Source organism: Psittacula echo (genome assembly GCF_963264785.1).
Source record: "Psittacula echo genome assembly, chromosome: Z".
Classification (NCBI taxonomy): domain Eukaryota; kingdom Metazoa; phylum Chordata; class Aves; order Psittaciformes; family Psittacidae; genus Psittacula; species Psittacula echo.
The window spans coordinates 61,325,214-61,338,894 of record NC_137742.1 but is presented as its reverse complement, the minus strand read 5'-3'; the positions used below and the strand labels follow the sequence as shown (position 1 = coordinate 61,338,894).

Sequence of the window (13,681 nt, the reverse complement as noted above, 5' to 3'; positions counted from 1 at the left end):
ACCTCCTTCGACCTGCTGGTCACGCTCCTCTTGATGCAGCCCAGGATATGGTTGGCTTTCTGGGCTGCAAGCTCACACTGCCGGCTCATGTTCTCTCTCAGATTTTTTTCCTCCTCTAACCTCTTGCCTGTCATCCTGAATAAAGCTGCATAAAATATTTCCTCTGCATTTTTTAAGTACATATAATGTTTTGGTACTTCTATTTTATATGACTTCCTTCATATTTAAAACTTTGCCTTCAAGTAATCACCAGCATTTCCTTTCCACAATGATACCCAGCGCTATAATCTTTTTACATGTCAAGATTTGACTAAATTATTTTAAACTTGTTTCTTCCATATTTCTTTGCTCTGCCTTAAAGAGTTTGTTCATAATGTTGCTCATAAGATGGTATTTTTTCCCACTCCTATAGTCACTTCATTCATATGATGAATGCATCACTTCTTTCCTGACTTTACAACATCAAACTGCTTATTTTGATCTTAGAACTCTACATGTGCTTTATGTAACACATATCACAGTCTTTCTTTTACCCACTTTCCTCCAATTTTGTTGTTCAGATATTTTTTCTCTAGATTTCTTCATTTTTTTTCCTTGTATTTTCTATTTTCAGTTTGGCTTGAATGCATTATTTTTGTCTTTGAATATTTTCTGTATATAAAATTGCTTGGTTTATGATACTTTTGTTTTCCATTTCAAAATACATTTTTGATAATGTAAATGGATTGTTCGTTCTTTGCTTTTGAAGTGCCTTTTTTAACCTAAGGTTGTATGGAGTGAGTTAGATTTTAGATCTCTAAAAAGATTTAAATTTGTCACCCTCTGGTAGACTGAGTCTGTGCTCTATTCTTAGTGTTAACACTTTCCCTTTAAACGTCCTTTCAGGTAGTTTTGAGCTCATTTGTAAAAAAAGCTTATTTACAGCTTTAGCATTTCCTACATAAAGAGCTGCTGCCATTTTAGCTTTTTCTCCATTTTATTTTGGTGTTTAATAACCCACAAATCCTGTTAATTGCCTTGTGTAGGCAGATGGCACAATCTTCTAGTATTTTACCTGTGAAGTACATCTTGGAAGCAAGAGAATCTTTTAAATTGTATGTGGAAATGGAATTTTCTTTCAGACAACAACACTTTACTATTATCCAAAACAACATCAGAAGGCTTTTTTGACAAAACAGAAGGGTGGTATAAAAATTAATGTAAAAGGTTCCATAAAATTGGTCAGAGAACATGCAGTTAAAGCAGCATGAGAAAGGGCTAAAATTACTGTTAAAGACTGGGACTCCCTGGTGGCTGCCAGCCAAACAAAATCATGTTAAATAACATCACTGCTAACATTGAGAGATGATGCTGAACATAAAGAATTGGTCTGTCACTAAAAACCTTTGACAGTGACATCTTTATAATATCTGGATGGAAATTCTCCTTCTTGTTAGAGGTTTTTTGAGTTTTAAATATTTTGGTTTCAAATGGGAACAGAAATTCAACTCCTCTTTTGTGTTTTGAGGCAAACCAGAAAACAAATACTTCACAAGTGATAACTTTTATATTACATCTGGGAGCTTATAGTATTCCCACTGCTCTCAGATTTTTGGTTGCATTTACAGCTCCCTTGACAAGCCACACTATGATTTTAGAAGCCTATATTTTCTTCTCTGACCAGTGCTTCTGAAGAACTGTGATATTTTTAAGACATTTATACTTGGTTTTTAATTTGTCACTGATTTTCTATTTCAATTGTTTTCTGCCTCAGATCCTTATTTCTTTCACTCAGCATTGTCGATTTGTGTCATGTAGCATATAGTTGTGTAACCCATATCATCATCATGGCTTGACTTCGCGAACGAAGATTTGAGAAGAGCTTTACCCACGCTTACTTCAAGCATGCTGATGACTAAAAAGGCCAATGTGGGATAGGCAAATCTGGTTGCAAAAAGCACAGTGAAAGGTCTCCTTGGGTGGTATAGGTGGGGAGCGATTCTTTCTACGTTGTCTTTTCTCCTTGAGACTAATTCTGCATGTGTTCTCGAAGGAGACAACGGCATTATGTATGGTGTGTCTCTAAGTCTCCCAATTGGAGGCCAAGATGGACCACTGGTGGTAGTCAATATGGCCAAGGCTGTGGTATTGTTTCAGGGAGTCCTTATATTTCTTTTTTGGGGCACTTCTCTTGCAGTAACCGGTGACAAGTTCACTGTAAAACACAATCTTAGAGAGGCGGTGATCCTTCATCCTAGAAATGTGCCCTGCCCAGCGCAGCTGCGATTTCAGCAATAAGGCGTCAATACTGGTGACTCCTGCCTGTTCAAGGACAGTAACATTTGACACATAGTCAGTCCAATGGCTGTTTGGAATTGTACGGAGGCAGTGCTGATGGAAGCCTTCGAGGAGTCGCAGGTGATGGCGGTAGATAAGCCATGATTCAGATCCATATAAAAGAGTAGACAGTACAATGGCTCTATAGACACTAATCTTTGTGCTTTTCTTCAGGTGTTTATTGCAACAGACTCTTTTATGAAGTTTTCCAAAGGCTATATATGCCTTTGCATATATATATGCATAGATATATGCATATATTTATGTCTATCTCTTTGTCGATCGTGGCACCCAAGGAAATAATGCTTCCCAGATAGCTGAACTGCTGAACTGACTTAAGCTCTGACTCACCAATGGTAATGTGGGGATGACGATAATCTTTTTGTGGTGCGGGTTGGTAGAGAACTTCTGTCTTCTTCAAGCTGACTTCCAGCTCAAAAAGCTCAGCCATTAACGCAAAGCAAGATGTTAAGCGCTGCAGAGCTGCTTCTGTGTGGGCAACAAGGGCAGCATCATCAGCAAAAAGCAGTTCATGGACAAGATGATTTAGGGTCTTAGTGTGGGTCTTCAGTTGCCTTAGATTGAATAGGCTCCCATCGGTACGATATCAAATATAAATGCTGTTTTGTTCATCGAGGTCTACCGTAGCCCTTTGGAGCATTGTGCTGAAGATTGTGAATAAAGTTGGTTCAAGAACACAACCTTGTTTCACACCATTGGTTACTGGGAAGGGCTCAGAGAGTTCATCGCCATATCTGACTTGGCCTTGCTGATCCTCATGTAACAGAATAATCATTTTGAGGAACTTGGGGGGACAACCTAATCGTTCCAAGATCAACCACAGGCCTTTTCTGCTCACAGTGTCAAAAGCTTTGCTGAGGTCAATGAAAGTTACATAGAGCCCCTTATTCTGTTCTCTACACTTTTCTTGCAGTTGTCTGAGAACAAATACCATGTCTGTGGTACTTCTATTAGTGCTAAAACCACACTGACTTTCAGGTAGAAGTTCTTCTGCAATAGCGGGTACTAATCTCTACAAAAGTATTCTTGCAAGAATTTTTCCAGCAATGGAGAGCAGAGTTATACCTCAGTAGCTTGAGCAGTCTGACTTTACACCTTTTTTCTCATAGAGTGATGAAGATTGCGTCACGAAAATTTGATGGTAGTTTACCTTGTTCCCAGCAGCGCACAAATGAAGTGCTTGGCCTCCATGCTTCCAGATTTCAGGTGTGATTCCGTCTACCCCAGCTGCCTTGCCTGTTTTCACCTGCTGTATAGCCTTAAGAGTCTCTCCCATGGTAGGGGCTATATCCAATCCGTTTTTCACTGGATGTTGTAAAATTTGTTGGATTCCTTCACCTTGGACTACACGGTTAGCACTAAAGAGTGTTTGAAAATGTTCAGACCAATGATTCAGGATGGAGATTTTATCTATAAGAAGCGTTTGGCTATCTGCAGTAAGTAAGGGGCTTTGAACCTGAAATGTGGGTCCATCCACTGCTTTCAGGGCCTCATAGAATCCTCTGTGGTCACCCAAATCTGCACATAATTGAGTCTTTTCTGCTAGGTTGAGCCACCACTTGTTCTGGATGTCTCGAAGTTTCTGTTGGAGTTTACTACATGCAAGACGAAAGGCTGCTTTTCTTACATGGCAAAATGGCTGAGCGAGGTGTGCTTGATGGTCAGATCTCTTCTTTGTCAGCAATTCCTGGACCTCCTGATTGTTATTTTCAAACCAGTCTTTGTTTTTCTTTAAGGAAAACCCAAAGGATTCTATGGAGGACAGCAGGATGCTATTTTTAATATGTTGCCAAAGCACTTCAGAAGAATCTGTAAGAGGGTCTTCAAGCCTAGTTTGAAGGTTGGCCTGAAAGCTTTCCCTCACTGCATCTATTTGAAGACTATTAACATTGAGCCTCCTCCTCGGAATGCCGCCCCTCTTAGGTTTGGGCTTGAAATGGAGGTTAAGTTTGCAACGCACAAGGCGGTGGTCTGTTTGACATTCTGCACTAGGCATCACTCGGGTGTGACAGACATCGCGAACATTTTTCTGGCGCACTAAGACATGATCAATAAGGTGCCAATGTTTAAATCGAGGATGCATCCAGGTTGTCTTCAGGATGTCTTTCTGCTGGAAAATAGTGTTGGTGATGGTAAGCTGCTGCTCTGCACAAAAGCCTAGCAAGAGGCGACCATTATCATTGCAGCTACCAACACCATGCTTGCCTAGTACTCCTTTCCAGGCTTCAAAGTTCTTACCTACTTGGGCATTGAAGTCACCAAGAATTATGATCTTATCATCTATAAGAACCTTTTGAGTGAGGTGACACAGGTTGGAGTAGAATTTGCCTTTTTCTGCAGGATCAGCTTGCAGAGTTGGAGCATATATGCTGAAAAGAACATGTTGCTTATTGTGTAGTGGAAGACGCAAGGAGATAATACGATCGGAATGACCTATCAGCAAATTTTCAAGTTTAGAGATGATGGAGATTTTAATCATGAAGCCAACTCCAGAAAGATGACTTTCAGTTTTGGATTTGCCTGACCAGTAGAGTGTATAGCCAGCACCATATTCTTTAAGGCTACCTTCCTCATGAAGGCGAACTTCACTGAGAGCAGCAATATTGATGTTGAGTTGTGACAGTTCATGGGCAATTAGAGGAGAACAGCGCTCAGATTGCCCACTGTTCGCTGGATCAAGCATAGTTCTGATGTTCCAACATGCGTGTGCCAATCTGGACACACCTTTGGAGGCAGATGTATGCCTTTGTCTCTTTGTCTTTAATCAACCGCAACAGAAGATGCCCTTTGGCCACAGCTAGCCAACCAGGTGGAGTGGGAGATGAGCTTTGGTTAGGCCACCTTTTCTAGGCCTCTCTCCATATGGAGCAAGAAGTGCTTTCCTTGAAAAAAGGCTGCTTGGTCATTCAGCATGCTGCCGAACAAGACTGTCATATCCTGGGTCAGTCTTGAGTGACCAATGTAACCCATATAATAATACAACACATAGTCATCAATATCAGTGGGACAAATGCAGTCTTTACTGTAAATAAAAAACAATCTCATTGTAATAGAACTGGACATTTTTATATTTGCACATTATATACGTTGTACATTATATGCACTTATGTATCTTTATACACAAATTATCTGTAGTTATAAAATAATATATACACTATAAATACATTTTGACAGTCTGCCATCTATATTTCTATTAAGGCATAAAAACATTCCTCAGTGGCTGGGGCGCAAGAACACTAAAGTCTGAATTTTCAATGTTTAGACAAAAAACACCCATCTAAGCCAACATTTAATTATGATGGTATGGCAAAAAATCTTCCTTCAATACCTATAGTCTGAAGTTTGGTGGGGTTTTTTTGTCTAAATTACTCTCTGAGACTTAGATTATACACGTTGTCAAGACAGACATCGGAGAAATTAAATAGGTTAAAAAATTTAGTAAGTAATCAAGTAATTTCTAGAAAATATCCACTTAATGCAGGGTCTTGAGCAAGAACTGAATTTAGCAGGACGCCGATTCAAACTTCAAACTTATGAAGTCCAAACCCACATCACGGCTGTGCACCTCTTTAAAGAGATGAGAAGTACTTAACCAGAGCATAGCTTGTAACTACAAATTTGCAAGCTTTGCATTTCATCATTCACAACACTAAATATTTCTGAAGTATGAAAGAAGAACAGATTTCCCAGTTATTCCTTAAGACAGTGATTTCCAGAGCCTTAAATATAATTAAACATTCACATTCAGACTCAGATGACATAATTTTTGAAGTGGACATGAAAGAGACAAGATTATGAATTTTACAAACTAAGTAATCTATTTAACTTTTTAATAGCATTTAAGAAGGTTCAATATCTCATATGAACTGGCAGAACCTTCAAATTTGTGACCATAAGTATTTTAGTGTGTGTGAATTTTGTATATATTATTTTGGTGAAATTATGAATACATTCTTCCTTATCTAAGAGTCCCTTATAAGTGTTAGGAAACTATTGAGGACACATGTGCATGCCCAAGAACAAGTACTTAACACGTGTGTGTGTATATATATATATACACACACATGTGTATATATATACATATATAAGTTTGGGGGGGGGATTATATATTTTTTTGGAGAAGAAAATTTCACCAGGGACAGACTTATAAATGGAAGAAGCCCAAAATAATTCAAGACTTCTGGATGCCATTTAGTCTATCCTGCCCAAAGCAGGGTCAGCTATGAAGTCATATCAGGTTCTCCAGTTTAGGACCCCATGACTGCTCATTTTATGCTTTCTTCTACCTTCTCTGAAGATATTTCAAAAAATCAGTCTACATGTAGCACTTGTTTACTTTGGTGATTTTTCTATTCTCATCTGTTATGACATTCTCACCTAAGAAGTCAGAGAGAGTCTCAGACCTAGCAGATTTTAATGTTACCACCTGAGTCTGAAGCAAATTCTGTATTTATTATATTTTGAAAAGAGGTGTATAGTCAAAATGCTTTGCAGCTGATGAACTTGTCCTGCTTCTAGAAGTATAAAATAATACTTCTGAAATAAATACTTTTTTTTAATTTTAGAAAGATCCTTGTTAGTTACCATATTCCGTGACATGAAACCTCATGTCACCTGTGAAATTGAAGAAAGTAACAATTAACAAATATTTGAAGAAGGGGATTAAGAAATAAAATGGAGGATCAGATTATGAGGTGAGACGAAGATAAGCATAAAGAAATTTGAAGAAGAGGATAAACAGGGGTTTTGATGCCAGTATTGACAAGGATGTACATGGGAACAGGAGTGAAAGGAATGATTTTAGCTACAACTTTTGGAGTTTTCTAAAGGAAGAAGGCATAAATGACATGCAGAGGTGGGATAAACAGATATGATGTATAAAGCTGTATTTGAAACAGGTTTAATATGTATGACTGTGTGTGTTGAGATACCATGTGCTGTTGTTAATTGTTGTTCAGATGTGAAGATGAATTTTACTGAAAATTTAAATAGGATGTCTGAAAGGGTGTTTCAATTGTAGCAGAGTTCAGGAATAGCTTTATTTTTACAAATACCTATGGTGAGATTATTTGTATTATTTGATATATACTTTTTTTTCTCAGACCATTCCTTCTATTCATTTTTAAGAATTTATGCAAAAAGTGAAACTATAAAACCACATATTTATATAAAAATTTTATATAAAAAATTATATAAAACAGGGTTCTAGTGATATGGTGGAAAGTGACAAGACCAATTGCTGAAAAAGAATGGTGGAACAATTAAATTATGGAACAATTTTTGTTACAGTTTTATGGTATGTCTTGCTTACCGATGAGTAGGAGGTAAATATCCTGGGTTCAGCAGTAGCAGTCATTTTTTTCTCCTTCTTAGTAGCTGGTGCAGTGCTGCGTTTTTGACTTTCAGGCTGGGAACAGCTCTGATAACACCAATGTTTAGCCTGACCAAGGACTTTGTGAGTCTCATGCTCTGCCAAGGAGGAGGGGAAGCCAGGAGGAAGCAGAGACAGGACACCTGACCCAAACTAGCCAAAGAGGTATTCCATACCACAGCACGTCATGCCCAGGGTAGAACTGAGAGTTCCCAAAAGGGCTGGAATGCTGCTGGGTGGGGGGTGAGGTATCAGTATTGGTCTGTGAGTGGTGAGGTAGTGGTCGGTGAGGTGTTGTATTCTCTTCCCTTGTTATTTCCTTTATCATTATTACTATTAGTGGTAGCAGTAGTGATTTGTGTTATACCTTAGTTACTAAACTGTTCTTATCTCAACCCATGGGAGTTGCATTCTTTCGATTCTCCTCCCCGTCCCTCCAGAAGCGGAGGGAAGAAAGGGGCGGGGGGGGGGATGTAGACTGCGTGGTTCTGATTTACGGCCTGGGCTTAAACCACGACAATCAGTAAGTTAGAGTTTAAAGATGAAACTGCTTGTGCATTTATAGAAAAGAAAGGCCACAGTCTTTTTCCATAGCCTGGGAAAATGCAAATTTGATGTTACATAATAAATAGTAGGTAATAATTTTTAACTATCTTTGGATACTTATGCATAGTTAGAACACAAAAAGCACAACCAAAGGACTCTTTCAGACAGCTGAACCACTGGGTATCTCAGTGTGGTGTGTCTGTATACACATGTATCTTTGCATATAATGCTTGTTTGTCATTCCTAAAAGCTCTACTGTCATCCTAATGGGCTTTGCTAAGGCTATGTATTGAGCTGATTATGATCGTAAGTTTATATTTTATAATAATTTTCTTAAGTAACTTATTTATCAAGTAATTTTATCAAATAATTTTATAAAGTAACTGCATCAGAATGTACCTTTCTGTATGTGTACTTTTTTTTACTTTTTTTATTGAGAAACACCTGCATTCAGGGCCTCCTCTTTTCTGCAATGGTCTTATATTATGGCATATGACCTAAACCCACATAACACCATGAAAGCAAAAATTATAATCAAGAATATTTTTTGAAAGAACAAATAAACAGATGTATCTTTAATATGTCTCTTTTTCTCCACTAAACTTGCCACAGTCTCCACTGAACCCAAAACAACCCTTTTTTTCTTTCCTACAGCGATCTTAGTGAAACCAAATTTAATGTTCTTATGAAAATTTAAATGTAATACACTTCCTTTGCTATTTATAGAAAACTGGGAAAAAATACTTTCCAGCTAGCTGGGTTATCTTGGATACAAATTAAATTTGGACAGCTGACAAAATATCCTTGGAGAGCTCAGACACTTGCCAATAGGATTAAAGAAAATCTGCTTTCCTCAGAAGCTTTTTGAAGGAGATAGTAAAAACCTGAAAGTATAAAAATAAAAAATAGATTCTGTTGTGAGGAAAAAATGCATCTTAGTCCCCATTATTTCATCTACAAATTACAGTAATAATGGCTTATTCTAGGAATAAGCCATTATTACTAGAAATCATTTAAGCAATTATTTTAACCCTGTGTAAGTGATGAATTATTAAAGATATAATGAGTCTAAGTAAAAAAGGCTCAAGGTACATTTCAGAACCTAAACTATATCTGACTACAGGCAATCTGCTTTGAAGTCCAGATCCTGGTTAATCATATATTGGGTTATGAAAAGATGACTTTTTTTCATGTCTGTGATGCTTGAAATGAATGGTTAAACTGCACGATTTTTCCTTTTCTTAGAATTTTTGTTAACTTGAATGCTATTATTTCTGAATTCTGTTACTTTAAATAGGTACTCGAGAGTCAAAGCAGTGACAGCCATCCCAGTCATATGTTGTGAATAGACAGCTCTCTTTCTCTGTTTGTGAAAAACATTTGCCTTCTCTGTTTTCACTTTTTTTTTTGTTTTATGCTACTGTTAGGAACCCCATATGCATGAAAGGATGAATGAAATAGCATGAGGATAAAAATTTGCTGAATGGAACCATCCTTTCTTTTCTCTCTGTGCATCGTACTTTCCCCAGCAGAAGTGATAAACCCACTAGTTTTTCACTGAAGTTTCTACAGAGTTTGAAGGTGGATGTATATACTAGAAGATACAAGCAGTGCCATCAAAACAGGGGAATTCAGCAGTGTTGTAGGAGACCAAATTCATTTCCTCAGGTTTAGCAGATTGTGCAGGAAGCACTTCAAAAGAGCAGAGAGAAAAAACATGTCTGTTCCTTTCACAGAATGAAAAAATCAGGCAACTTCTTCCTTCAGTAGTCTGCACTCTGCTGTGAGGATTGCCTGTAAAGGGAGGGTGTTAAATACTTTTTTTCCCCAGATACCTGTAACTCCCAGATTGACTCAGAGCGCACACAATACGGTTTGAATACTTTTGAGACTGAAATAAATGTTCTTAGTCTCTTGACTAAAACTCAGGCAAAGTTATGGTTTTGTTTCATAATTTTTTACCTCTGATCACTGTAATACTTCTGGTCATATTAATCCTTGAGATGTTTTGTTGTAAATTTTATTCAGTGACAATGAAGGAAAATTACTGGTGAGCTTAAAATTATTGTGACATAAACTTTCTTTGAGTGTTATTTTTATTCATAGCAAAAAACATACACACAAGGAAAATACCTGAAAAATGTTTAATATTTTTTCCCATCTTTGGGAAAGGTAACAGACATTTAGGCTTAACCATTTGTTATTTTTGGTTGGGTGAGGTATTTGTTGTTGCTGGTTTTGGTTATTTTGGTTCTTTTTTGGTTTATTTGGTTTTGAGTTTGTGGGTGGTTTTGTTTTTGCTTTTAATTAATTTACAGTGATGTTCTGAATAAAAAAAGAAAATGCCATACCAAATTTTGGAACTATTTATACCACACTGGCTTCAGTGAATCTTGGTTTTATATAGAGGAAACTGATAAATACAAAGCCTTCTCTTGTGAAAATTTATAATTTCATTTTCAACTATGCAAAGCTGAAGTGACCTCCTTAAGTGTGGGGAAATGCACCTTCTAAGATAAAATAAGACCAGAATTAACTTCTTGTTTAGTTTATTAACCACTTGGATAATCACTTGCAAGTCAGAGGTAGAAAAAAGTAAAATTTGAACTGGTAAAGATTATAAGTAACTTTTAGTACAATCATTCCTTCTGTTTAGTCAAAATTCCATTTGAGAGGAGCTCTTGTTGATTCCTTTCATCTTTTGCAGTGATTTCATTCATAGCTTGAATGAAAACCTCAGGGAATAGATACATAAAACAGAAAAAACACAAACTTCACTGTCTGCTTATGAAAGGATTTATCTTCTTTCTTTACTGTTTAAAGACAGACTATAGTAAAGTTATGGAGCAGTTCTTTATATGCTAAGTATATAAGAACAGGTAGTCAAGATCCAAAAAGGTCCATTGAGCTTAATATCCTCCATTTATAAACATATATAGTGAAAAATATAAGATCAAGAGAAGTATAAGGTCAACAGAAGTATATACAATATTTTGTGACAGGGCTTTCCAAACTGTCAGTGATAGGTTTACAAGAACTTTCTAAGGCAAAGTCACTTCTTGCAGGGACTTTTTCTCCAAAAGATCGTCTAGCTGCTTTCTGAATTCAGATCTTTCAGTTCCTCAAATATTCCAGGGATGAGTTCCACAGATTAAAATGTAACAGGAACCTCTTTTTTTTCTTTCTTTCAATTTTTTTTTTTTTTTAGACTTTTCAACTCCAGATCTTACTAGATGCATGTCCAGTTCTTGCATGGAAAGAGGTAAAGAATAGTCCTTTCCTGTCTTCTGAATGCTTTGTTGGATTTTGTAGACCAGTTAATATTACTCCATAGTAATTTTTTTTTTTTTTTTTTTCAAGTTTGAAGAAATTTAGTCTAACTGTTTCTTTGCCTGGATGTTCTTCCACACTTTGATCATTCTTTCTGCCTTTTTTCTATTCTTTTTCCAAATGCACTTTATCCATTTAAAATGAGATAGTTAAGACATAATTTTGTGAATCAGTTAAATTTACACCACATTTCAGATGCTTTTTCACTGTCACAATTTTCTAAGTTCCTTCTGTTATTCTTCACAAGAAAACTTAATCTTCATTCATCTGAATAGCATGATGAAGTCAGCAAACCTTGCTCCTTTACATTCTTACCCTCTTTTCTAAATAGTTTATTAATGTATCCAATACTTAGATCCATGCATAGAATGGAAGTAGTCAAAAAAATATTATTGCTTTAGCATATGACCACAGTATACAGTGAGTTTTACTGATGGGTGTAAGAACAGACAAAATAAAGGATTTGACTTTTATAGGGCATTTAATTTAATATTTTACAACACTATATTTTTAAACATTAATATTTTACACTGTAAATGTATTAAAACAGGAAACGTAAAATACATAGAAGTCAGTAGAGTGTAGTTGTTCTAGCTGTGAACACTAACACTGCCGGGATCAGTGCTTAGTTTTGAAGTTTAGTTTATTTGAGGGGAGTAAACATAAGTCTAAAACTATTTACAATGATGCAAAATTTGACAGAATCATAAATATTTAACTTAATCATGTAATACAGTCTATATAGCAAAGGAGCAGCAGAGAGGATCAAGAGGGTCTTTGCAAGTCTGATTAGGGAGAATGGGAGTGGAATTACGAAGATAACTGTGACACAATAGGTCTGGCAGTGGAAATGAGCGCTCAGTTCTGGCATCATAACTTTAAAAGGATGGTGGAAAATTAGGTCAATAGCAATGGAAAGCTGCAAAATCATTTTGAAGCTACAGAAAAAAAAAAAGTGCTTGGAGTTTGTTAGCAGACTGTCTGGCAATGCTCTAGACAGAAAAAGATTTATTTGCTTTGTCAGCACTCCAAGCCCAGTAGCACCAGTTGGCCTGGTGTTTAGCCAAGCTAATAATTCCGAAAAGGCAGCACTAAAGTTTTATTAAAAATATTTATTTACTATAAATTAAATTTCATTAGTTAGCTAGCATTAGTCAATGCATTCAAAATACTTGAGTTTGCTTCTATTATCCTTCTCCCATTGTGATCACATCGTAATACCAAATAATGCAATCTGTTAAGAGACACTGAGGTCCTTTTACTACCAGTTTTCCAAAACGGAAATAGCTTGTAGAAAAGAGAGCTGCAGATGTCATGGATTAGATTTATAAAGGGATTTTAGGCTCTGAAAATAATCCAGACATAAGTAGGTTTTATCCTCATCACTTAAGTCATTTGGTTATTTGCAGGAAGGATTCAGTCTTTGTAAAAATGCACATGTAGAAGCACACACATTATGTTAGGATTGTGGTGATGGCTTAAAAGGCTAGCATTGTGATTTATATTTAGTCTCCTGTTTTACTAATTAGCAAAGTTTTCATCACTCAAAGGACAACTGAAAATGGATAAGAAATGTCTGACAACACAGGGCAAGGATGTATTTGCAAACTAGCTTGCTGTTCTAATGAAGGGGGCTAGAAACATGTGAGAAAGTGCTCCCACAAGCAGAGGAGAAGCAAGGACCCAAGGATCTTAAGGTCCAGAGGATAGCATGACCAGAGAGGCTCTCACACTTCACCTGCAAAACATGCCCAACTTGGGACCCATTGCAAATGCTCATATACAAATACAGGTTGTACACGGGGACAAAAAGGAGGCATCAGCAGCACAGTAACTGAGCTGTGATCCCAGAGGGATTGCGGTGATGGGAGATACAGCTCTCACAACTGCAGAACTGCAGTGCATTGGTACAGGTAATTCAGGAAGAGCAGGGTTATCAGGGACAGAAAAGGGTTGATCTGTGCAAAGGGGGAGCTCAGAGGTGTGGAACTTCACCCTGGGGGAAGATGAGCCTATGGGTAAGAGTCAGGGGACAGAGCAGCACCAGTGATGCAGAGCACACAGATGCTAACAACCCAAGGACAAATTCTTGATGCA

General features: G+C 37.0%; 1 protein-coding gene across 1 annotated transcript in view; it reads right to left on the bottom strand.

Moving 5' to 3' along the window:
* Positions 1–6,913: 6,913 nt before the first annotated feature.
* The window catches only part of LOC308232254 (uncharacterized protein), a gene marked incomplete at both ends in the record, with an annotated part of 190,997 nt that continues 184,229 nt past the window's right edge, over positions 6,914–13,681 (bottom strand). The window contains one exon of the mRNA XM_080638330.1: positions 6,914–6,951. Within this exon, the coding sequence (XP_080494456.1) occupies positions 6,914–6,951 (38 nt within the window). The remainder of the gene's footprint in view (positions 6,952–13,681) is intronic.